At 39.8% G+C, this 22,429-nt stretch overlaps 4 protein-coding genes across 6 annotated transcripts in view; all 4 read right to left on the bottom strand.

The window, feature by feature from the left end:
• Positions 1–9: 9 nt before the first annotated feature.
• LOC111335680 (uncharacterized) lies at positions 10–3,319 on the bottom strand. The gene is made up of 3 exons (XM_022941668.2): positions 3,190–3,319; positions 2,532–2,633; positions 10–1,022 (listed from the first exon to the last, which is right to left on the bottom strand). The coding sequence occupies exons 2-3, from the start codon at positions 2,626–2,628 to the stop codon at positions 370–372; spliced, it is 750 nt and encodes a 249-aa protein (XP_022797403.1). The 5' UTR covers positions 2,629–2,633; positions 3,190–3,319; the 3' UTR covers positions 10–369.
• A 1,307-nt stretch (positions 3,320–4,626) lies between these two features.
• On the bottom strand, positions 4,627–6,514 carry LOC111335699 (uncharacterized). Its single transcript, XM_022941690.2, has 3 exons — positions 6,373–6,514; positions 6,055–6,126; positions 4,627–5,314 (listed from the first exon to the last, which is right to left on the bottom strand). The coding sequence occupies exons 2-3, from the start codon at positions 6,116–6,118 to the stop codon at positions 4,908–4,910; spliced, it is 471 nt and encodes a 156-aa protein (XP_022797425.1). The 5' UTR covers positions 6,119–6,126; positions 6,373–6,514; the 3' UTR covers positions 4,627–4,907.
• A 1,777-nt stretch (positions 6,515–8,291) lies between these two features.
• LOC111335697 (uncharacterized) lies at positions 8,292–10,512 on the bottom strand. Its single transcript, XM_022941687.2, has 3 exons — positions 10,386–10,512; positions 9,927–10,027; positions 8,292–9,334 (listed from the first exon to the last, which is right to left on the bottom strand). The coding sequence occupies exons 2-3, from the start codon at positions 10,018–10,020 to the stop codon at positions 8,511–8,513; spliced, it is 918 nt and encodes a 305-aa protein (XP_022797422.1). The 5' UTR covers positions 10,021–10,027; positions 10,386–10,512; the 3' UTR covers positions 8,292–8,510.
• Positions 10,513–13,106: 2,594 nt separating this feature from the next.
• Positions 13,107–22,429, bottom strand: part of LOC111335683 (uncharacterized) — an 11,718-nt gene continuing 2,395 nt past the window's right edge. Inside the window, exons 1-7 of one of the 3 annotated variants that reach the window (XM_022941671.2) lie at positions 20,342–21,035; positions 18,891–19,478; positions 18,162–18,485; positions 16,233–16,271; positions 15,522–15,587; positions 14,908–15,132; positions 13,107–14,642 (exon numbers count right to left, since the gene is read on the bottom strand). In XM_022941671.2, the coding sequence (XP_022797406.2) occupies positions 14,311–14,642; positions 14,908–15,132; positions 15,522–15,587; positions 16,233–16,271; positions 18,162–18,485; positions 18,891–19,478; positions 20,342–20,915 (2,148 nt within the window). In that variant the 5' untranslated portion in view covers positions 20,916–21,035 and the 3' untranslated portion in view covers positions 13,107–14,310. Of the gene's footprint in view, positions 14,643–14,907; positions 15,133–15,521; positions 15,588–16,232; positions 16,272–16,813; positions 18,080–18,161; positions 18,486–18,890; positions 19,479–19,506; positions 20,052–20,341; positions 21,929–22,429 lie in introns of those variants that run through there. The other 2 variants (XM_088741864.1, XM_088741865.1) reach the window with 2 other exon arrangements.

Genomic DNA, 22,429 nt, shown 5'->3' with positions numbered 1-22,429 from the left:
GGCGAAGTCTTTTGTTTCAACATAATTTAATTGACAACATAACATCAGTTGTATATAAGACTAAGCTGTTTTCTCACAGCCGCTCTGACAACAAAACGATCCCAAGAACTCGAATTCAACTAAGACATATAGTCAAGTTCCATTTCATCACACTGGAGTAATCCTTATTTACAAAGACATTCATCCTGAATTCGAACTCTTTTGAGATTGACGCCAGTTAGTCCACTAACTATAGCTTAAAAACATGTTTTCAACACAGTTACACTGCCCCAACGTTTAAAAACCCAAACGCTGGGTGCTTATCCGCAATTCATCTTAAAACAAAGTCCTTGCAGCGTTGAATAAGCAGCCATCCTTCAGTCTTCTTGTCTACTCTTTGTCCTTCTTTTCTTCATCGTTCTTCTTGCCCTTCTTGTCGACTTTTCCCTTCTTGCAGCAGGCACTGCATGGTGGAGTGCAAGTTGGAGGACATGGGGGTGGGCAGGGTGGAGGAGGAGGAGGGCAGGGTGGTGGGCATGGGGGTGGGCACGGTGGCGGACATGGGGGAGGGCAGGGTGGAGGGCATGGTGGTGGTGGGAAGTGGTGTTGTTGAACGTGGACTGTCTGAACACTGTGGCATGGGGGTGGGCACGGAGCGGGTGGAGGTGGTGGAGGTGGTGGAGGTCCAGGATGTGAGTGGTGGACAAAGACATGAGCGTGTGATTCAGTGGAGAAGGGTGGAGGAGAGGGCATGGGTGCTGGAGGGGGGCCTGGTGGGCTGGCGTGGTATACGTGGTGGTGCACGGTGTGTCCAAAGTGACATGGTGGTGGGCATGGAGCTGGAGGGGGAGGAGGAGGGGGAGGTGGTCCTGGGTGGAAGTGATGGTGGATAAGCCCTGCCTGACTACTTGTTGCTATTGGTGGTGGTGGAGGTGGAGGGGGACAGCATACTGGAGGTGGAGGTGGGGGTGGTGGAGGTGGTGGGCAGCAGGTTGGCTGACAAGGACAGGTTGATGGGCATCCGTATCCGCATTTCTTTGCACCTAACGGACCATGAAAGAGGGAGACAATCAGTTCTTACAAATCTACTCTAAATCAGTTACACAGATAATTCTCAATTAAGACATCCGTATGACTAGAAGAACGCTGTTCTACATTTAGACAAAATATCTAATGACTGTCTTATAAACACGTTTTATTTCATCGACAAAAGATGAACTCAAGGAGGTAGCCACCAGAAGAAGAAAAAATTATAGGCTAGCATAGGGAGGTCTGTTTGTTTGTTAAAAAAAGGTCTCTTTCTTTAGTCTCCCCTCAGATTTTTCAGACTTCAAATGCTTTTTCTTCTAAAACGGTGATCATTTTCTCTCAAAAGACTCTCGAAGACCGAGGAGGGAGTAAAATGTAAACCTTTCATAAGTTGTTTTCAATGTTCTTTTTCGGTGGCTCCTGCAGTTTAAGTCTAAAACTGCAAGATTACTTCTGATTTTTACTATTTTCGATCTCTAGAGGAAAATATAAAAAGGTACGCTGGTTGACAGAGAATGAGATCTCTTTTAACATGAAATGCTTTGCAAAACAAGCGTGCGTGAACGACATGTCATCATCAACAAGCTTAAGATCTGTGTCAAGAGGACGAGCGCGCAAAGTCACGTGACCAGTGGCACTAGCTGGAAAGTTGCCTTATTTGGCCAGAAAGTGTCTGAATTCTTATTAGGTGACCGAAAAACAAATTTATCTGCTCTCTATGACTAGCGCGCGTCTCCAGTGATGGCATTAAGCTTACTGAAGACGGACAGGGTGAATTCTTCACGTCTATCGTTACCTTATAGTTGTTTCATTTGTATTTTGAGCAAACTCGAATCTGTTCTATGTTGTTTTTCTTCATTAATCACAAAAGTTTAGCAAATCACAATTTTACTGATTTTCAAATCGCCGAAGGTTCTGAGGAAAGTAAACATGTCAGGATTTTTTTTCTGTTAACAATCAGTTATTCACATCGGTTCAGATGCTTTCGTCTGTTAACTGGTGGTTGCTTTATCTTGTCAAGTGACGAGATTATAACCTGTTGGTGCTTTCGTAGATAGTCCCACTCATTTGATTGTTGGCTTAAGTTCTCAAAGATAAAACCAAAGTCGTTCCCTTAAATAAAATTGTCAAGACTACTGATTTTTTTCAATCAATAATCTCAAGTTTTTAGAGCTAAGCCATCAAGCTTTATAGGACTAGACGTTTTATAGTTTTGGAATGTGTTTACCAGTGTTATGACCTATTGGAATTTTGTTATTTCTTTGCTTTTAAACGCACATATTTTGATACAACTTTTTTTCACTTTGTGTTTAAATAAAGCCTGTCCTTCTTTGCTACATGTTCTTTCGTAAAAACAGTCAATCAAAATCACAGTTAGTCGAAAGCAATCTCCCCACTAACTTCAGTAAAGTGACTGTTTCTGAGCAATTGCTGCTTAAACGCTTTAGTACAACTCTTTTTTTCTCAATTATTTCAGTTTAAAAACATCAAACACGGTGAGCTTTGAATAGTTATTTTCTTACCTTTAAGCTGATTTAGCTTCTTTTTGAGGATTTTCTTTTTAGCTTCAACAGAGAAGGCGACCAGCACAATAAGCAAAAGAAAGATTCGCTTGTCCATGTTGCCTGATAAAAAGAAGAAAAAAATCATAGCAAATACATCCCAAGCTTTGCAAAGGTTCTTTCCCTTCTTTCCAAGGTTATTAAATTATTTTCTCCTCGTTGGGATGGTTTCCAAATTGCCTTTATCGCTGAAAAAATTTTCATATATTCGACGAGAATACACCAACACAGATATGTAGTTAGCCTTAAAAGAAAGCTAAACTACACTCCTTACATAAATTGTCTTTATTATTCTGCTCAACGGGGAGGTTGAAATATTTACCCCAGGACATTCGGGTATTAAAAAAAATAGCCGTCAGATTTAAATTTCCATTTTAGATTGGTATAATCGATAACACTTTAGGCACATACAGTGACAAGGGCCTGAAGTTTATAAAATAAACACAATTTACAAGATAATGCAATTCATACAATTCGAGTGGCTGAGTAATAGAAACAGGAAAAAAGCTGTAGTTATATAGCTTTATGTTATTGTAATTTAAGAAAGAAGTTTTGGGTTAAATATCTTATTTGATTATCACTATAGCAATTATGTATAGTCTGAGACTAAGACTCTTACCTTTTTCTCAGGAAAACCTAAAATCCCTGATTCCTCGGGCAACACAATCAAGAAATTGCTTCTTTGCTTTAAATGGAAGACGTTACGATGCGCTAATCGTTTGCACTACCCGTTCGGGGTTAAAGCTTTTGATTGGTTCGTGTATAGTTATTCATGCATGACCAAACGATCCAATCTAACGACGTAATCGAACAGCTATGGTCTATGACACGAGGCGCCCCTTTACACCGCTGGCCATTAATCTTTCACGACTTACTGGTGGTCTGTCTCGCAAAGGCTGGTTCTATGCAAACAATTCTATATCCAAGTCTTTCATAACAGTTTTTCGACACTTTCATGGTGTTTATATTGAGACAATGAAAACAACCTGTAAGCTATGAATCTATATTTTTACCAAAATTTATGGACCATAAAGGAATACAAAACCTTCGCTTAGGGGAGTCACAGTTAAGAAATTGTTTGGGGAAATCCTCCATAAGGGTCGTTCCATCCAATTCCCAAACCATATCCGTAACTTTCTTTTGTTACTGTCACAGACAATTGCTTTATTATTGACCGCTTGAGGTTTGCGAGTTGACATCTTGACCTGCTAAAGATTGATCAGGAAATATCTGTCATTCAATTGCAAAGGATGTAAAACTCACTTACCAGAGATAATATGATAGTCAACATTAAGGGTACTAAAGTATCTGAGACAACTTAACGACGGGTAAAAATTTTGCAAGTTAACAAATAAAAAAATATGTACGATGTGTCCGACAAAACAAGCAGAGAAATGTCTTCTCTTAGGTCATATTATTTTTCCAGGAATAGGCTGCGAGGAAATTTGGCGTTTCTGCTCTGTCTTTTTTTTTCTAATGTAATGTTTTTTTTCTAATGTTCTTAAGGAAAGTTTTAAAAAAGTCAATCCATTAAATAATGGCGAGTATAAAACCAGCCATGTCTAAATGGCTTCTGTATACACCGTTTTCTTTGAGTAACCACGCGTTCAACATCATCTTGAGATAAGCTTCTGATAAATTAACACATGACTATTTTCTCCATATTTATGAAGGTTAATAAAACAAACAGAAAGCAAACAAACAAATTGAAGTTGTAAATGAGAACAAGACAACGCGTCTTTTAATTTGGAACATTCATTTTTGCCTTATTTTTTCCCGCGAACTGCAGGAAAAACGTTGCTCGTCCACTCGAGATACCGCTTGTCATTCGTTTTAAGTTAGGTGTTTTTATTTGTCTATTTTTGTTTGTTTCCTTGATTATTTTGTCTGTTTTCTTCCTTGTGTATCGACCCAGTTTTGCAACAAGTACGATGACATAACTATTCATTTGAAAGAAATCTAACAAGCAAGGAGACTGGATGACATAGGGAGCGTGTAGTTGAACGGAAAAATTCTTCATTGTATTCTAGAAAAGTACAGTGAACCACTCAATACGTTTCTCATTAACAACATTTTATTTAGTTATTTGAATTCTGACGGGAACTTTAAGCTTCATAAAGGAGCGAGTACACAAATTTGTCACTAGAACGCAAAATATTCTACAAAACGTCCGTAAATAGATGTTACTATTACGTCAACGTAACGGATTTCCATTCGGTCGTTTTCCTGGCGAAGCAGAGTTCACCGCCGACGACATAAAGATACATCATAAAACAACCCCATATATCACAACATCTGGTTCGCAGTCACTGTCCTTGTATGTACACGGCCGACAACTTATGATGATCGCTTCTTGCAGCACATAGGTGGACAGGCTGGTGGGCAGACTGGGGCGGGGGTGCAGCATGTTGGTGGGCAGGGTGGTGGGCACGGTGGGGCAGGCACGACTATTGGGGGAGGAGCTGGCATTGGGCATGGGCAGGGTGGCGGTGGTGGCATGTATTCCCATACGTGCTGCTGGCTCTGAACGGTGGCTGGAGGAGGAGCTGGCTGAGGAGGAGCAGGCATAGCTGGAGCCTGAGGTCCCATATGGTGAACGTGGTGATGGTGGATGTGGGTGGTGTGGTGAATCTGCTGTGGTGGGGGAGGGGGTGGTGGTGGAGGAGCACAGCAGTAAGTTGGACAGGCTGGTGCACACATTGGGGCGGTGCATTGGTATCCACAAGGGATGGCGCCTCTCTTTTCTGTTGAGATACAACGTTATAGTTTGGGTCGCTTCATTGAAGACTTCGTGAAGTATAATTATATTCTTCTTTTCACGACTTTGTTGTACTTACGAAACACATTTTTGCGTTAAGAACAGCTAAGAGTAATTTTTAAACAACCTATTATATTAATTTTAGATGATTTTCCCTTGAGACTACCCTAACCCATGAGATATTCTACAACAGCCGTGTTAACAATTATTTTCTAACTTTGTCAAACCTATCTCTAAGGTAGACGCCTGCGAAATATGCACAAAAAGGCCTTAAAAACCTTTACATGCAGCGAGGCATTAGAATTAGTATAGGCTGGGGACGTTGCAGTTTTTATTTATAGTCAGTTGGCTCAGAGTCATTCAATTCAGGCAATGCGATAACGCACAATTTGTTTTGAATTGTTCAGCTTACTGTCTTGTGTCGTGTAAATAGCATTACAAGGAAATCTTTTTAAGAAAGCCGTGAACTAAACAGAGACATTGTTTCAAATATTTTTATCGCTTTTAAGAAGCGATAAAACTGTCCAATGTCCTTCTCAATTGGGATTTAAAACCGTGATTACACAAGCATGAAATATTAACTGATTTCCTCTGACCTTGAAGCGAAACCCAAGAGGAAGAGCTCGCTCCGGATTTCTTCAATCCTTTGCGATTAACATGATAACGAAGAAGAAATTCTGCTGTGACCATTAGCTAAAGAAATAAAGCAAATTAGATGGTACTCACCTTTAAAAGATTTTGCGCTGACGCACACAACGACGGCTAAAAGGAGTACAACAAGTCGGGCCATTTCTGCAACTGAAAATAAGAGATTTTTGTTACAACGTATCGCACGGTACTAAAGTCAACAGATAATCTTAAAAACACTTTATGATCTTCGAGCAAACATTTAAAACGCGTTTGTACAATTGATTCACTTAGATAATGAGGATCGTAATCGGAACGATAAAATCAAAACCCAAACCTACAAAGTCAGTTAAGTTGTAGAGACACTTGGCGTTATTGGAATTGAGATTGTGATTAGGCGGAATTCGTCTAACTTACCTTCTATTCAGAGCTCGGGTCTCGATCTACTGAGCGCGCTGAGAAGTGATTTCGAATAGAGGATCTTATTAATTATGTCGACATTTGACCAGTCGCAGGTCTTAGCCAGTTCAGTGGACTCCTATTGGCTGGCGATGACTTCGGATCACAAGATTTGGAGAAAGTCTATGAGTTATTCATAGTTTTGGTTGATTTCATTGCACACCTATGAGACCCTATGCAGGCCTCAATGACTCAAGAATTAAGTCATCGACATCACTCTGTCAATGTGGAAGCAGCGAGGCGTCGGCGCGTTAATTTCGCGGTAAATACCCCGAAAAATACCTCGTGGATGCGTTCCGTTCTTTCTCATTTTATGAGCGGTGATGTTTAATTGCTTTTTGGCATTGGTCGATTCAGAAAATGCTCGAAAATAAACTCTTTGTTTGTCGTTTGGCACCTGGTTATTTTTTGACATAAACCAAAACATTTTCGTTTGATGATCGGGTACCCGTAGGATGGGTGTTATCAACCGTTGCATCACAGGAAACCGAAAAACTTGTCGAAAACCTTTCCAATACTCCACAAAATGTTCTACTTTTCTACAAATCTTATATTTCCACGTAGTATTGTAAGTGCCCCTGCTGATGAGGGTTGAAACGTTTCTTTGTTCATGTTATGTTGTATTGACTAAGGGACTGGTGCTTGTATTTAGTAAATTTATTTGGCGCTAAAGGATTGTTTCAATTTCAAAAGAAGACGGCCTTGACAAGAAGACAAATTTTTTCTTAAGACTCCAGGTTAATTGTCCGAGAAAATACTTTGAATCATGTGTGATTCTTAATACCCCAGTTATCATACTTTGCGAGAGATTCGATTTCCATTGAAAATATGGAGTCATCATAACGAGTAAAAAGTCTTGCAACATTATTTGACGGCTGAACAAATAAATACTTCATATTTATTTATAATACCCTGTTTTTCCCCCAGTTAACACTGTACCCGTGTTTACTTCCACCTTAAAATAAAATAACGAGATAGCGATATATAAAGTCTGGGAAGGGGTGATGGTAGACACGGGTACCAAATTTATCCAAATATACCATAAAATTGAGAAAAACGAGTCGTCGATCCTAAACAGAAAAAAAAAACAAAACAAAAAAAGAGGGATTCAGAGCAGTAAGGACGATTATTTGAATTTCTTTCCATTTCCCTTGGGTCTGTTGTTGTTGTTATTTTATTTCTCTTTGTTCATTGGTAAAAAAATATGTTATAACCGTGTTTACTGGGGTAGCTGACCCTCATAACATTTCAAATATCGTTGTAAACCCAAGGACCAGTGAGTTAGATGGACACAGGATAATCTCGCTGTATTTAGAAACTCTGTTGTGTTGAATGTGTCGAGGTGAAATCTGTTAGACCTGCTAAGAATCACGGAGAACTTAATTTTTTTTCTTTTTTAAGTAAACGAGTCGTATACAGATTTCTGCGCAACACTACATATTATATGCGCTTCAGTATTTCCTTCGTTTGCCTTGTAAGGGAGGAATTCCTTAACTCCTGTCAGGTTGGAGCCACGCAAAAGAGTCTAAAGCCTGGAAAGAATACTGAACAAACAGTTCGTCATGTTATGTCAGCGAACTTTTGCCGCTCGATAGTTTTTGCAAACCGTCCCTCAAGCTCAAGGGTTAGACTCGCTAGGACAAGAAGAGCTGGGAGGGTCGGTTAGGTTTTTTTCTGTTTGACTTTCTTGCATCCGATTATCTCCTTCATTAATGAGAGTTTATGTTGTAAAGAAGGCCGAAAGTCCACTTAATTTGTCTTTAATATACAGAAAGTCTGGAAAGCTCAGTATTTTATTTCAGTGTATCTTTAATTTCGCCAGTGCGGTATACTACTCGTGAGATTATAAGAGGCAAAGGCAGTAAAATAAAGAAAAGTATAGTTTAAAACGCTTCACCTTTAATTAAATACCAACAATAAGCACATGTACAACTTCTCTCAAAACTTCACATTGGTGAATCGAAGACTGCGTTTATAATCACAGGCGTACGAGCATGCCTGTTAAAGGCATATCGCATCGACAGCGCATCGTCCTGGACGCTAGACACCTCGTGTAACATACACCGAAAAAAACCTATCTATGAAGCTCCGCAAAGTTAATCCTCATCATCCTCTTTGTCGTCTTTCTTTTCTTCCTTCTTTTCCTCTTCCTGTTTATCTTCCTGTTTCTCTTCTTGTTTGTCTTCTTGTTTATCTTCCTGTTTATCCTCTTGTTTCTCCTCCTGCTTTTCCTCTTCTTTATCCTCTTTCTTGGCAATCTCCTCTTCCTTCTTTTCTTCCTGATCACTGACTTCTTCTTCATCATCAGCATTGCCAGAGGCTTCATCCTCGATCTTTACCTTGTTCTTCTTACAACAGGCCACGGGGCAGGATGGTGCGCAGGTCTGCACACATGGAGGAGGGCATGGCGGAGGTGGTGGTGGTGGGTGGACAATGTGGTGGACAACTTGGTGAACGTGATGGATCCTCTGGGGAGGAGCGGGTGGGAGACAGGGAGGTGGGCAAGGTGGAGGCGGAGCAGGAGCCCACTGGTGGCTGTGATGGTGCATAACGCTAGCGGTGTGGCATGGTGGAGGGCATGGAAGAGGTGGGGGTGGTGGAGGAGGAGGTAGCATATGGTGATGTGTTACATGGTGGATATGGTGAACAGCCTGAGGGGGAGCTGGAGGCATGCATGGGGGAGGGCATGGTGGGGGAGGAGCTGGTGCCCACGCATGACTGTGAGAGTGTTGTACACTACTGGTCATACAAGGTGGTGGGCATGGGGGAGGAGGTGGTGGGCATGGAGGAGGACAAGGGGGAGGACAAGGTGGTGGGCACGGTGGGGGTGGTGGTGGGGGACAGCATGTAGGAGGACAAGGAGGTGCACATGACACTGCACATGGGCCGGCGCATTTCTTGGATCCTGGACTGGCCTTAGCTGCAAGGTTGAAAATCGGAAACAATTGATTAATTGCACTCAATTTAACAACTAATACATTATTTTAACGCTTTTTGTCTTTTATCATGAGTCAAATTTGAACCAAATGATTATTTACACATTTGGCTTCGCGCAACAGGTGGAATACATGTGGCAAGAATTTTTTCGGTTTTCTTTAAAAAATGTTAGATTAAAATAAGATATGCCTTTTCTTTTCGCATTTACACTAACGACCAGTTTGAGTTGAATAAAATCATAGTTAAAACTAGACAAGAATTATACAAATACCACTAATATGTATTGCCAGTGCCCAATAGATGTCTGTCTCTCCAAACGGAAAGAACAAGGTCTGATGATAAACGTATGTTTACAAGACGAAATTCACCAATTCTCCTTTTGTTTCGTTGAGCAAATTTAGGTGGAGCTAAGATATCGACTGACATTACTTCTAATACTTCGGTTTCTTCGACAATCTTGAATCTGAGCTTGCCTTTTTTTATTTCGGGAAGTCAAATTTCTAAAAAATTAACTGTTACCTCATAATTTAAAATTCTGTTACTAATTCAAATTGAATTGGAAACAGAAAGCTTACCTTTCTTGATTTTATTAGCTTTTGGATGTTTGCCGGCTTCGACGAAGACAACGGCCGCTATTAAAAGACAGACTAACAGGGCCTTTGTAGCCATGATGAGGCTGTAAGGATATGCAAAATTAAAGGCAAAATATTAGGTTTGAGTTAATCATATAAGCGAGATGAGTTTCTCTACTTGATTTACGAGTATAAATCCAAGACCGCTCCAAGACTTGATGGTCAATAAGTACGTTATCTACCACGAGTTAAGAAATATTTCTTTTCCTGTAACAAGCCTGAGGTAAGCGGTTCGCTTCCCTTCCCTTTACCAAGTCACAATCCCACGCTGTATTGTAATAAATTTTAAAATTACGCGGTTTTCGCTCGTCTGCTTTCTATTAGCTTGGCTAGCTGTAACAATTTCTCTTGAGCTTAGTCTCCTCGTTAGGAAACTGTATCATAAAAACTTGTCCAACTTACCGTATCTCTGTGGCTACTCCCTCAAACTCGGATTGAATTATGATAAACAGAAATAAAACGTTTTATGCCAGGGCCCCGATAACGCTAAATTATTTACCATTCTTTGTAATCCCTGATTCACTAAGGTCAGGACCGTAGAGCGTTAATTATTCACAACCTGTGAGGTGATTTGGGTCTCGCGCGTAAGTTCATATTTTGGGAAAGAGACGAGATTTTTGCTGCTGGACGTTTTGATTTCGCTAAATTATCCACCAATGTGATCGAGTGTTTTTCAATACTAGACGCCCATTACTATCGTTTTTCGAAAGGTCATTTTCTAACTTTACTATTCCCGGATCAGGTCAGTCCGTGTTGTAAATATTTCAGTATTCACCAGTTATGTCGTTAGAAATGACAAGGAAACACCAGAAATTTGTAGGAAAACCGCTTTGGAAGTCCATTTATCCTCTATCGCGCGTTTAAGTCTTACACAGTTATCAATCTAGAACCCTACATCTTCAAACTGGAAAGTTAATACGGTGTAAAATAAACTTAATTTTGCAGTCCGAAGTCACTAAGATTCCAGTGTATAACAAAATAATTTCGCACCAAAACATGTTATTTTGACTTTCGTCTGGAATACCTGTTCTTGGAAAAGAGTTAATCATTTGCTAGTTAACGTTATTTTAATATCTGAAGTGGTTTCCGACTATCACTGACGCGATAATGGCGCGACATTATGAAAAGGGGGAAGTTTATCGAGGGTACGGTACGGTACGGTACACGCCCTGTTGTTAAACCATGGCTATGAAATTTGATGTTGACACGGCTCATTGCATTTGAAGACACCTCACTCCATCTGGTAGAAACAAATATTTGGATCTTTAACCTCTTACAATCGAATCTTAATTTATAGAAACTGGAAGAAAAATTACGACAGAAGGCTGTTAACATTGGTAACAAACAAATTGTTTGTTGAAATAAATGATAGACAAAGCTATAAGTCATAGGTGAGACCTGAAAGCAATCTTTTGTTCACCTTGCTTGTGGTGTTTGTTAATCGTCAAGAAAAGATTTTTGAACGACAGAAATCGGGGTATTGTAACCTGTAAAAATTAAATTTTATCTAAACAATGCAATTTGTTTTGAATGCAAAACTTAAATGAAAAAAAAAAAGAAAAAAAAGACGACTGCCTCACAGTATGTTGTAAAAAAACTTCTTTAACTTTATGAATGCCATCCAGACAGTTTTTTTTTTTAATCTTGAGTTCAAATAAAATTTATGTTCATCTTTAAAACGGCATTTACTCGGAAAAAATGTCACTTTCGTCGATTTATTTGCATGTCTAAAAACTTTACTGCCGAAATGCACCCAGGCAATTAACGAAACAGACCCAAAGACAAAAAATTGAACTGCGAGTTAATTCTCTTTTTCCTAGACAATCAAAACGGCGTGGAAGAATCCGACAGAAAACGCTTTTGAGGTTAGCAGCTAAGAATGTTACCCAGAATATCGCCACCTAGCCTCTCTCAACAATTTTGACATACACAAAAAAATACTATTAATGAAAAATCCCCCAATTAGTTATATCTAACCTTGTTATATCGCACAAATTAGGCATATAATATTTCTGGGAAGGTTTTTTGAAGAAGTCTGTCATTGCAAAAAGTTACCAATTCCAATGTAACAAGATGGCCTTGCTAATGAAATAAAACAAATGATTTTATTCTGCCAATTCAACGTCTCACTACATGAGTAAAGTGCAAATCCAGTGGCTTTTGAGTACAAATCATCCTTAATCGCAAATAAGTTATTTTTAAAGCAGAATTTTACTACTATATATCAATGAGGAATGATTTTCGCCTGGGTGTACAAATTGTCTAAGGCGCAGCGAAAGTAGTTTTGCGTTTGGTTGATTAAGTGACTTTAGGCATGACCGAGCAGTCCTACATCACTTGAAACTCTCAAGTAAAAAATTACTCCACAGTTCCTCCATTTTTATTTGTTATGTCCTGTGAAAAAAATTAAAGTAAGAAAAGATGAAACGTCGATCCCACATGCCCCAGAAGTGACGGACGTTACGCTATGTACTACGCCCACTGCAAAACCAGGTACTGTTCAAATGTTTAAGGTACCAGTGACAAAGGTAAAGGGTTTTAGATAAACAAGCCGCTGTCCTGGGGACACAAGCAATAATAGAGGGCTTTTCGACTAAGTGTCGTAAAACTAAATCCAACGTCATCCCACGGCCAATCACAGCAGGAGAAATTTCACCAGAAGCCAATGACAACTCGAAAAACAAGCAAACTGCCTGAAGGGAGTGACCAATTGCAAGTTGCCATTGATTTTAGTTTAAATCTGATTGGTCGAGAAATTAAAGTGGCACAAGTTTTCTGAACTAATCTCATAACGAAATAAAACGAATCAAAGTAATATTAGATTATTTCCATAAGGTCGTAGTAGTAGCAAGTATGATAGTAGTAACAGTATTTTTATAGTCGTAGTAGTAGCAAGTATGATACGCAAGTTGTCTATTTCCTACAATATTCGATTACTTTCCTCACTCAATGAAAAGTGCTCTGAACATATTCGTAGAAGTAATTATGAATACGAACTTCCTCTCGTGAAAAAAAGTTACACTAACAGATAAATAACAATAAGTCTGATGCAGGCCTCATATGATGTTGGAATAATTACTTAAATTACTCCCTCATTGAATCTTAAAACCATGCTGACCACGATAATAAGGCCTAAAGACCTTTTATTAATTTTTTATTATTAAAAATATAGTTTTCCGACTAATATTTTTATGACCTCATTATATGTATGTACAAGACTTTTGCCTACACGAAAATTAAATTAAATTAAATTAGACAGTATTGTACTATTTAAATAAAATTTCAGCAGTTTAGCCAACCGTTGACGTTGTCATTACATTTGAACCTTCTTGTACAAAAATATGTCTCTATGGTGTAAATCTAAAGGCTCTATTGGAATATGGATAAAGTGGCGTTAAGGGAATATTTGAATTAAAAGCACCACTTACTTGGATTTTTGTTTCGATAAGACTTGACAGGATGTCGTTAAATGTTTACCTGTATCGCTTAGTTCTCTTCACTTCAAAACTGAGCCTTACATTGAAAGCTATTGATCTCTGAGGATTTCCCTGGAAGAACATCGGACTAGGAGGCTAAGAAAACCTTAATATTGAGTTTACTCCCTCGAGTTATTTTTAGATTCAATGTATCTGTTATCCTAGGAATCATGCTGCACGTTTCAAGGGCGTCACTTGAACGTTTTGGAGAAGAACCAAAATCACTGCATCGAAAAACCACTTAAGAAAAAGTTGCGACACATGGTTGGTTAATGTAGTATCTCCCCAGGGATCAACGAAAAACGACAGAGTCCGAGGATAATCAAGAAGACGTGACTTTAGAACAATATCTCAGATGGTGGATTCAGTCCAGTTGGTCCTTTCTCCTGTCAGGTGTGAAATTTCAAAGTATTCTTCCTTATTTGGATCGCACACGACAGCCCATATAAAGATTAGAAAACTGCCTTCGCCGACAGAATCAGTTACTATTGACTACTGGACAGTATGTCCTACAGATGCCTACAAATAACTACCAAAAATGGTGGGAGAAAGTGGCTAGTGAGCCAAAAAGATTCGGGGGGAATAAATAATCATTCGATCTGTAATTAACTCAGTACCACTATTCCAAAACATTGTTTACTCGAAGTTCTTGTTGTCATTGCAAGCTTGCACCTTTTTGAGGACATCTCGGAAATCCGTTTAAATCCTAATCTTCTCGCTGCTGCGTTCCTCCCGAATTATTTTCATGACTTAAAAAAAAGGTCTCTAAAATCAACTCACACAATGGGGTTTCACTTTAGTGTCACACAACATTCCTAGTTACTTTTCTGCAACCATTTTATCCTCGTACTTCAAGAAGATGAGCCACTGCCTGCATCTCCCGACGAAACCAGCAGATCACTGCTTCGCAGAAACCCCTGCTCGCTATTATCCTTGGTAGTTTTCTTATGCTCGGTCAGAGTTGCTTTCTTCGCTTCTGGTTGTGATTTCACCCGCTGAATTTTAGACCTCTTACTAGCATCATAAAGAGCGTCCTCATCAAGGTCAGAGGTTGTTTCCCCAGACGCAGACTCAGAGCCTTCAACCCCACCCGACGCCTGCGCAGATTCAGGTGCTTTTGTGGGAGCAGCGAGTTTGGGAAGGGGCGAAATAATAAGAGCTGCCATTTCCATTCGACTCATGTCTGAAATAAAAGAAAAATTGAGTCGCTTTCGATATAAAGAATTCCTGGTGGGCGTATAAACACGATGTTGTGTTTCTCGGGAAGGTAAAACTGAACGATTGATCATTTCTCTTTGGGAATAACACGGCTTTGAACATAAAATGAATTTAATTTTTGGATACGACAAGGTGTACAAAAAAAGCCATCATTTTCCAGTACTTCGAAGTAAAATCATAGCCAGACCGTTGAAAACAAACAAAAAAAAAAGGATTTTGATGGATGTTACCTGCCGTCCTTTCGTTCCACTGTTGCCACAAAGGCTGCAAACGAGCTGGGATGCGAGGAGCGCAGGTCAGCGGTTGACAGGTCTGAGTACAGGGGCTGCAGACTGGTAACGAGCATTGTGCACACGTGTTACACGGACTACACGGGTCTGGTGGAGCCATGTAAGGACTTGATGACATGAGATCCGGGATTCCCATACCAGGGACATATGCCGGGGGAGGCTGGGCTGAGAATATGATAGATGCAATATTACTGATATGAGAGGTAATCATGCTAAAATCCAGCAGCGTTATCGTGTATCATTAAAGAGGTTATGAATAGCGTTCACGGTCAACGACAATTATTGATGCTGTCTATCCACGTGAAAATATTTTTATGGTTAGAAAAGGATTTCTTTTGTGATTTCTCTCCAAAGTTTATCGAGTCATTATGAGGAAAGTAAGCAGAATTGGAAATAATTTTTGCCGTAGACATTTCTGCATACGTCATGTTTAAAATCATTCCAAGCAAACCAAAAATCAAGAATGATTTCCTGCCTTTTTATCATTGGACACAAACTCTCTATAGCCCAAAATCATGTCCAAACCCTTAAAAGTTAAAACTCATATCACTTACCATAAGGAGCTGGGGCATAGGCGACTGGAGCTGAAGGGGGATACTGCGGAGCGAGCTGGAAACTAGCTGTAAAGAAAATTTACCAAACTTCCCATCACATAAGAAGATATCCTTGGATTGAGATCGAAAAACGCCTTTTATTTACTAAACACAATATTTCAGGTGATTGACGCACTCAGATTAACCAAACGGCGGCATTTTCTATTCGATGGGCATCTTTATGAGAGGAAAATGGTTGTAATTTTTGTATTTGGCAATTAATTTGGCAATTTTCTGTTTATACTCGGTAATTTACTCATAAAGTGAGAACTAATTTACTCTCTGTATTTAGAGCATTCCTGAAGGAAAATGATCTGAACATGGAGTCTTAATAAAAAGAAAACTCGAAATGCTAAAAAAATCCAATATTCTAAAAGTTTCCGGTTAACATAAATCTACATTCACATACATCTCCATTTGCGAAACGTTTCAGCGAAATAACTCAAACTAAAAGATGATAGACATCGCACGTTGGTTCTTTGATAAGCTCTAATAATTATGGTAACTTTCATGCCTCTAATACGTTTACTAGTGGCAAAGTATCAATACAGAACCTACTCAAGCGCGACACGGAAAATATGTTCAAAGCACCAAGTAACCATGAACACATGTTTTCTATCTTATACATTGTGATAATTTACTTACACCTCAATATGGTACCAAATAGCTCACCTTGAGTGAATCCCGCCGCAGGAGGGGCCGGGTAAGGCACTGTAATAAAAACGCAACAAAACCAGGAGATTGGAAACAACACCAACAGAAATGGTTTCAAAGATAGTTGAAGACGACATAAACACACAAGTAAACACCTTGGAAAATAAACTGCGGTAACTGAACTATTGACTGAAGCGGACCAGGCGAAGATTGCACGAGCGGTTGTGCTGGTGGCTCGTGTTTTTTGCTTGCTGTTGATACCGATATAAAATTACCAAAAAAGTTAGTCATGAAAATGAATCCACACAAAAACGATGAAGATCACAAACTCTGATTTATCCATCAAAACGAGCTTAAACCTTGTTCATGAAGCTTGGAATGGTATTTCCAAAGATCGTACCAACGAACTGAAGGTGCTAAAAAATTGACAAAAATACGAAAAATGATCAAGAGTTCCGACTCCTGGTCACATTTTGTCGACAAAACAAATCTGGCCAATTTGACATTTGATACGCGAGTTGAATTACCTGCAAAAGCAACATTTAAAAACGCAATGGAAACAAAAAATGCAAAAATTTCCCCTTCGGAATTCCTCATCGTACAGCCCGAGGCTCACCCAGATCGAAGTTTCCAATCTCCAAATGTTTATTTTTATGTTAGGTTACGTATTTCCCTGAAGTGTCTTTTTTGCGGGTAGATAATAGTTTTACTCTCACGTGATTGGTCGATGAAAATCAAGTCATAATAGCTCTTTTCGGATGACAATACAAAGCAGGGCGTGTTAATTCACTTATCGAGCCCAAACATATTTCTGCACCGAAAATTGGCAATGAATTTAAAAAAAGGTGTGATAAGAATTGGCAATCGACGGAAATAGCAAGAAAAAAAGGAATGAACGGCAATAGCAAGAAAAAAGGGAATGAACGCTCAGTTGACGCAGAATGAAGATTTTAGAGTTATCGCAGCCAAAGGTTCCAAGGAATATTCAGGCTTATGATTTTTCTGTTCGACAGTCTCCTTGCTAGAAATGAATAATTATTAATATTCCAAATGAAAATTCCTGAAGATTGTCTCCACTGTTAATTTAAAAACCCTGGGTTCACCTTTCAAGAAATTTATTATTCTTTTTAACTTCATAGCCAGAAACGATTCATTATCACTCTTTAAGCAGTTATAGTTTAAAGGTGCCATTATCCATTGCCAAGGCCAAGAACCTATTAAGAACCTGTAGACAACAGCTACAGCCAGTAAAAAAACAAAGACAACATCTCTAAATGTATATCTTTATCCGTCCAATTTTCTCTGAGTTCTTGTTCTTCATTGCATCCTGAAGAGTGGAAAATGGGACATACAAATACAAAAACCTAAAGCAAAGCTTCTACTTCTGAGCCTGTCAGTCTGATTAGTTAATTCAATTGTCAACGAAGGAATAATTTGCTGCCATAGGGGCTTAATAGCAAGAAGAGAAAGTTATTTACAACATGGACATAACGGTATCATTTTATTCCCAAAAGAATATCTACCATTTCGGGTGTACAAAAGACGGATACTTCTCATTTATCACCTGGATATCATATAAACACTTGTTTATTTCAAGTCACTTCTACGCAAAATCGAATGTCCCACCAGGCTCTACTCACATGGCCGAGTGGAACTGGACTGGACTCAAGCTTCAAGCTCTACTCAAGCTCATTTATTTGTGTTCTTGGGCAGAGGTCATTTTCTCTCCCAGTGCCAGTCTCCACCCAGGAGAATTAATTGGTACCAGTGATCTGTTAGAGAGATCTGACGAAATTCTGGGGGGTAGTCTCAGATGGATTAGCACCCCACTTATGTCCAAATTGTAATATTTCGTCTCACCTCTCCTGCCGATCAAGATCAGAAGCATTCGAAGAAATTTAAAGTAATCCCGAATGTAGACCTCATTTTACCAATTAGTCAACTTACCCGGATTGTTCACGCAGTCATAGTTGACATCCAAATACTTATTAGCATCCGGGCACGCATCGCCAAACCAATCATTACTGGCAGCCAAATCACAGTCCTCTAAACCATCACAGCGTTTCTTCACTCTTTCGTAAGTTCCAGGGGTGCGGCAGAATCCTACTGGCATCGGATTGTTTTCTTTTAGGCAGCCGACATCACCCATGTCACCAAAGTCAGCATTTAAGACTCTTATTCTCTGTTCGGGCGGGCAGGCTATTTTCTGTATCGTGTCTTTGCATATGATGGCTCTTTGAGATGGTGAGGGAAAGACTCCACTTTGACGAGCTAAAATGAGCAGTAGGAAAGGAACCGATTTTGGTCAAAATTGGCTAAAATAGTTCAAAAAGGTTTGTAAGAAAACGCTCACTCTCAGTAACTAGTCATAAAGCAACTGCGATTTCAACTTCGCCAGGCGCAATTTTCAGCGGTTTGCACTTATTTGCACTGCGTAATTTTTTTATTTTCCTCGAAGTGCTCGTGAAATCTGTCCTTTTTGTTGTCGTTGTTGTTGTTTTATGTAAGATTACGATTTAGATATCCACGCGTTTGAGACACTACATCTGACGATGAATTTCAAATTTTTAGTAGCGAAGCAAGCCTCAATTCGAGTTTAAATCAGACGTAGAATGTAATACACAAACGAATATTGCACAACGTTGGACACCCTCATAAACCCTCATAAACCCTTACCGTTGGAAAGATAGGACAAGACTTTCTCTTGTTGTTGGTCTGCAGCATACTTTGACTGAACCTCAGCCACTTGCTTGGTCTCGTCTACTGGGGGCTTTTCACTCCCTTGTGCAGTGGAATCGCTTCTTTGTGCGTCACTATCAAGTGGTGGGGGTATGTCTGCATCAATGTCCTCGACTGTTTCAGGTTGTTCTTGCTCACTTTGTCCCTTCTGTTCATCTTCTTCATCTTTAGCATTGTCATTATCAGCTTTTTGAGAATTGTTGTCAGCTGCTTGGGCCTCGTTAGTTTCCTTTTGAGGCTCGCTGGCAAGTTTCTCTGAATCAATTTTCAGTGCCTCATCATCTCCTTGGACCGCCTCATTGTCTTTACTCTGTGTTTTTTCCACTGGTGACTCTGAGTCGCTTCCAGATGCTTCTGCGTCACTGATTTCCTGGCCACTAGCGATTAGTTCCCCGCTTGAAGCAGCAAGAGCTTCCTTAACATCATTGTCACTTAAAGTGGCGTCATCATCGTCGCTGTCGTCTTCGTCAGCACCTTCGTCTACGGCCTCGTCACCTGACGCTGCTTTGTCAATATCATTGCTTTCTAAAACAGAGCGAGTTAGAACATATCAAGATGACAAGTCATACTGAGTAAAACAGTTAAACTACAGAAGGTGAAAGAGTCGTTATAAAAATGCTTAGGTATGGTAGACAGTAGACTATAGCAAAGTACTTAGGTAACGTCTTGTCATTTTTATTTTGAGATAAGTATTTACATTCATTTAGTGCGTGATTTTCTGTAGGTTTTGTAGCTTTTTCAGGTGAATATATTCGTCATGTCTTCGGTCGTACTCTCCTGACTCACTTAGTGCAGTCAAAGCCATGGATCTAAACCACTCTCTCTGTCACCAGTCTGTTTCCAACTCGTAGTGTCTAATTCACGTATTATCTTCATGGTCACTCGATCTCTGCAGTTGATTCAGTTCAGAGAGAAGTTCGTATAAAGTGGATTTGTCTTTTATGACGATTTGTCTTTTTGCCTTGTGATGTATGTAAAATGACTCAAAGGCCATAGCTCTGTCATTTATGATTTGTTCCGCCTATAATTACGATTGTCTTCATCGGTCTGAAGTGGTTGTTGTCATTGTACCAGTAAAAATGTCTCTGTCATAATTTCCTGTAGGAAAAACACGACAGCGATGAGACCATGCAGAAGGGTAAAAGACTTATCAAATGACAATTATGCAGGGAAATGAAAGTTTCGATCTTAATTCATTTTCTATTTGTCTTAATTCATTTTTTGTTTGTTATATTGTTTTGTTATTTTCTTGAAGCAGTGATCTCAATGTTCGATTTCAATCGACATCCCTGTTGAAGAAAACTATTCGAACAGTAACTTTGTATTTTGTTCAGTTGTTGACTACTGGTGAACGAAAAGTCTCATCGCACATCGTGTCAACCACTCACCGTCTCCTTGCAGCAGACCAGCGAAGTACAAGGCTGATTTGTAAATATCAATAGCTTGTTGTCGCGTCAAATTCACGGGAAGGCCTGGCACTGGAAATGGAGGCATATTTGGGTTATTATTAGTGCCTGCTAACATGAAGGCAACTTTGGAAATATCATCTTTGAAATTCTGTTCGTCATAGCCGCTTCCACTGAACTCCGGCTCTGGTTCTTTGAAATCAGTGGTATCGTCAAAGTCCAGCCCTGGATCCCTTAGGTCAGCGGTATCATCCATGTCAAGAGATTCGTCAAATCCAGATCCCGAGCCTCCAGAGCCGGAACTCGGAACATCATTCGGGAGGAGGAGAGAGGTCTGATTGCTAGCAGTTGTGTTCTTTGTGAGAGTTTTGACAGGTTTTTCAGGAAGTTTACTTTGTATCGTAGATGGATGAGGAGACAGCATACCATGAAATATCCTCTTTATAGTTTTATCGTTATCGCGGGAATGACTTGTCACTTTCAAGTTCTTCCCCCGATGTACAGGGACTCTGTCGCGAACGTCTTTCACGACTGGAAAAAAACTCTGAGGCATCATTCCCGGATAATTTACTTGGTAACCAGGACCTGCTGTGTATCCACGCCTCCATCCTTGTTGTTGGTAGTTTGGGTACCATGGGAAGCCAGAATACTGTTGGTAGGTAAGTTCGCTATGAACCCCGGGCTTTGGATAATTCTGAAGGTTACGAGTGTACGGGTAGGATTGTTGACTAATATCTGCCTTTCGAACGGCTGAGGATTGGTCTGAAACTTTTCCAGAATTATCAACACTTCCTGACCTGTAGAGGCCAGGTAGAGGTCTATAAATTGTATTTTTACGGTCAAAATTTAATTTTTGTCTGTAAAAGTTTGTGATGATACCACTCTGATCTTCTTTAGAGATTCGACCGTCGTTGAGCGACGTAGAAAACATAGATGCACCAGTAGTCCCTGGGTTTGTCAAATAACTAGAGGTTTGGTTTGTTCCATTTGCCCTAGAGGCGGATAAAATTCCACTTGACAAGTTTCTTGTCAACGGATTTACCACTGGTTGACCTCTTGTCGATGAGTTCCCTGCTGATAGACTTCCCGTTGCCTGACTTCCCGCCAGTTGTTCACTCTTAGGTCGGTCTCCCGCCGTAATAACTCCCGCCGATTGTTTTCCTGGCGGCAGATTTCCCGCTGGCCGGTTCCTCTCGAAAAAGTTTTTCTCCATTTGGTTTCCCACTTGGCGATTTGTCATTTGTTGATTTCCCGCGAGAGAATTTCCCGCCATACGGTTGCCCGCCAGCGTGTAACCTATATATCCAGCAACCGCTGGAACGTATGATCGTCGATTGTTTTGATCGTTTATTGTTTGCTCCTTGTGATCAATGATCTGTGACGGAACTGTTGTGCTGTTTAAATCAGATTGGTTCCGCGCAACTAAACTTACCCCAGGATTTATTTCCTTTGCCTCAGGAATAAATGTCCTTCGAGTATTTTGATCACTTCCTTGATCTACTTGGCTCAAGTTCTGTAACCTTTGAGCTATTAAGTCGTAGATCGCTGCGTATTTGTCACTATTTTTGTCTGCGAAAAAAATCACACCCTTTCAAACATGGCTTCCCAGTTAATTGTTGTCAGCCTGCTAATCGATAATTATTTTAAAAGGTAGTTCAATTGAGCGTAAAGCTTATGAATGCATCAGCAAAAGATCATAGTGAAAATAAACTTATGTTTAAGGGAATTTGCTTTTTCCTACTTTTACTTTCGTTTGGGTGACCTTGTTAGAATATTTATGGACGTTTTTCTCCATTTTCATTTTATTTATTTATTTAGTTTGGTGGAAGGGAGAATGGGCACCATATTTCGTATGACGTCAAATTTGGGTCTTACTATCCCCGACATTGCCAAAACCACAATCAACCAGCAACACAAACCTAGCTCGCTGTAGCAAGCGAAATTCGAGCAAGCTTTCGAATGTTTTATACCATATTCTAACTAGCATTCCAACTTATTTGCCGCAACTTCCAGATGCCGATATAATTTTGTACGCCTTTAGCTTTATTTTTCTTTGCTGGCCACCCGTGT

Source organism: Stylophora pistillata, chromosome 12 (assembly GCF_964205215.1).
Source record: "Stylophora pistillata chromosome 12, jaStyPist1.2, whole genome shotgun sequence".
NCBI lineage: Eukaryota > Metazoa > Cnidaria > Anthozoa > Scleractinia > Pocilloporidae > Stylophora > Stylophora pistillata.
Note: the sequence above shows the minus strand (reverse complement) of the source record. Positions and strands in the feature narration are given on the sequence as shown.

Bases quoted from the DNA above. Each gene is read 5' to 3' on its own strand.
- LOC111335697 (XM_022941687.2), bottom strand. From the start codon at position 10,020: ATGGCTACAAAGGCCCTGTTAGTCTGTCTTTTAATAGCGGCCGTTGTC. The intron at 9,335-9,926 runs GTAAGCTTTCTG...TCAACCTTGCAG, and splicing joins AGCTAATAAAATCAAGAAAG to CTAAGGCCAGTCCAGGATCC.
- LOC111335680 (XM_022941668.2), bottom strand. From the start codon at position 2,628: ATGGACAAGCGAATCTTTCTTTTGCTTATTGTGCTGGTCGCCTTCTCT. The intron at 1,023-2,531 runs GTAAGAAAATAA...ATGGTCCGTTAG, and splicing joins GAAGCTAAATCAGCTTAAAG to GTGCAAAGAAATGCGGATAC.
- LOC111335699 (XM_022941690.2), bottom strand. From the start codon at position 6,118: ATGGCCCGACTTGTTGTACTCCTTTTAGCCGTCGTTGTGTGCGTCAGC. The intron at 5,315-6,054 runs GTGAGTACCATC...GTATCTCAACAG, and splicing joins CAGCGCAAAATCTTTTAAAG to AAAAGAGAGGCGCCATCCCT.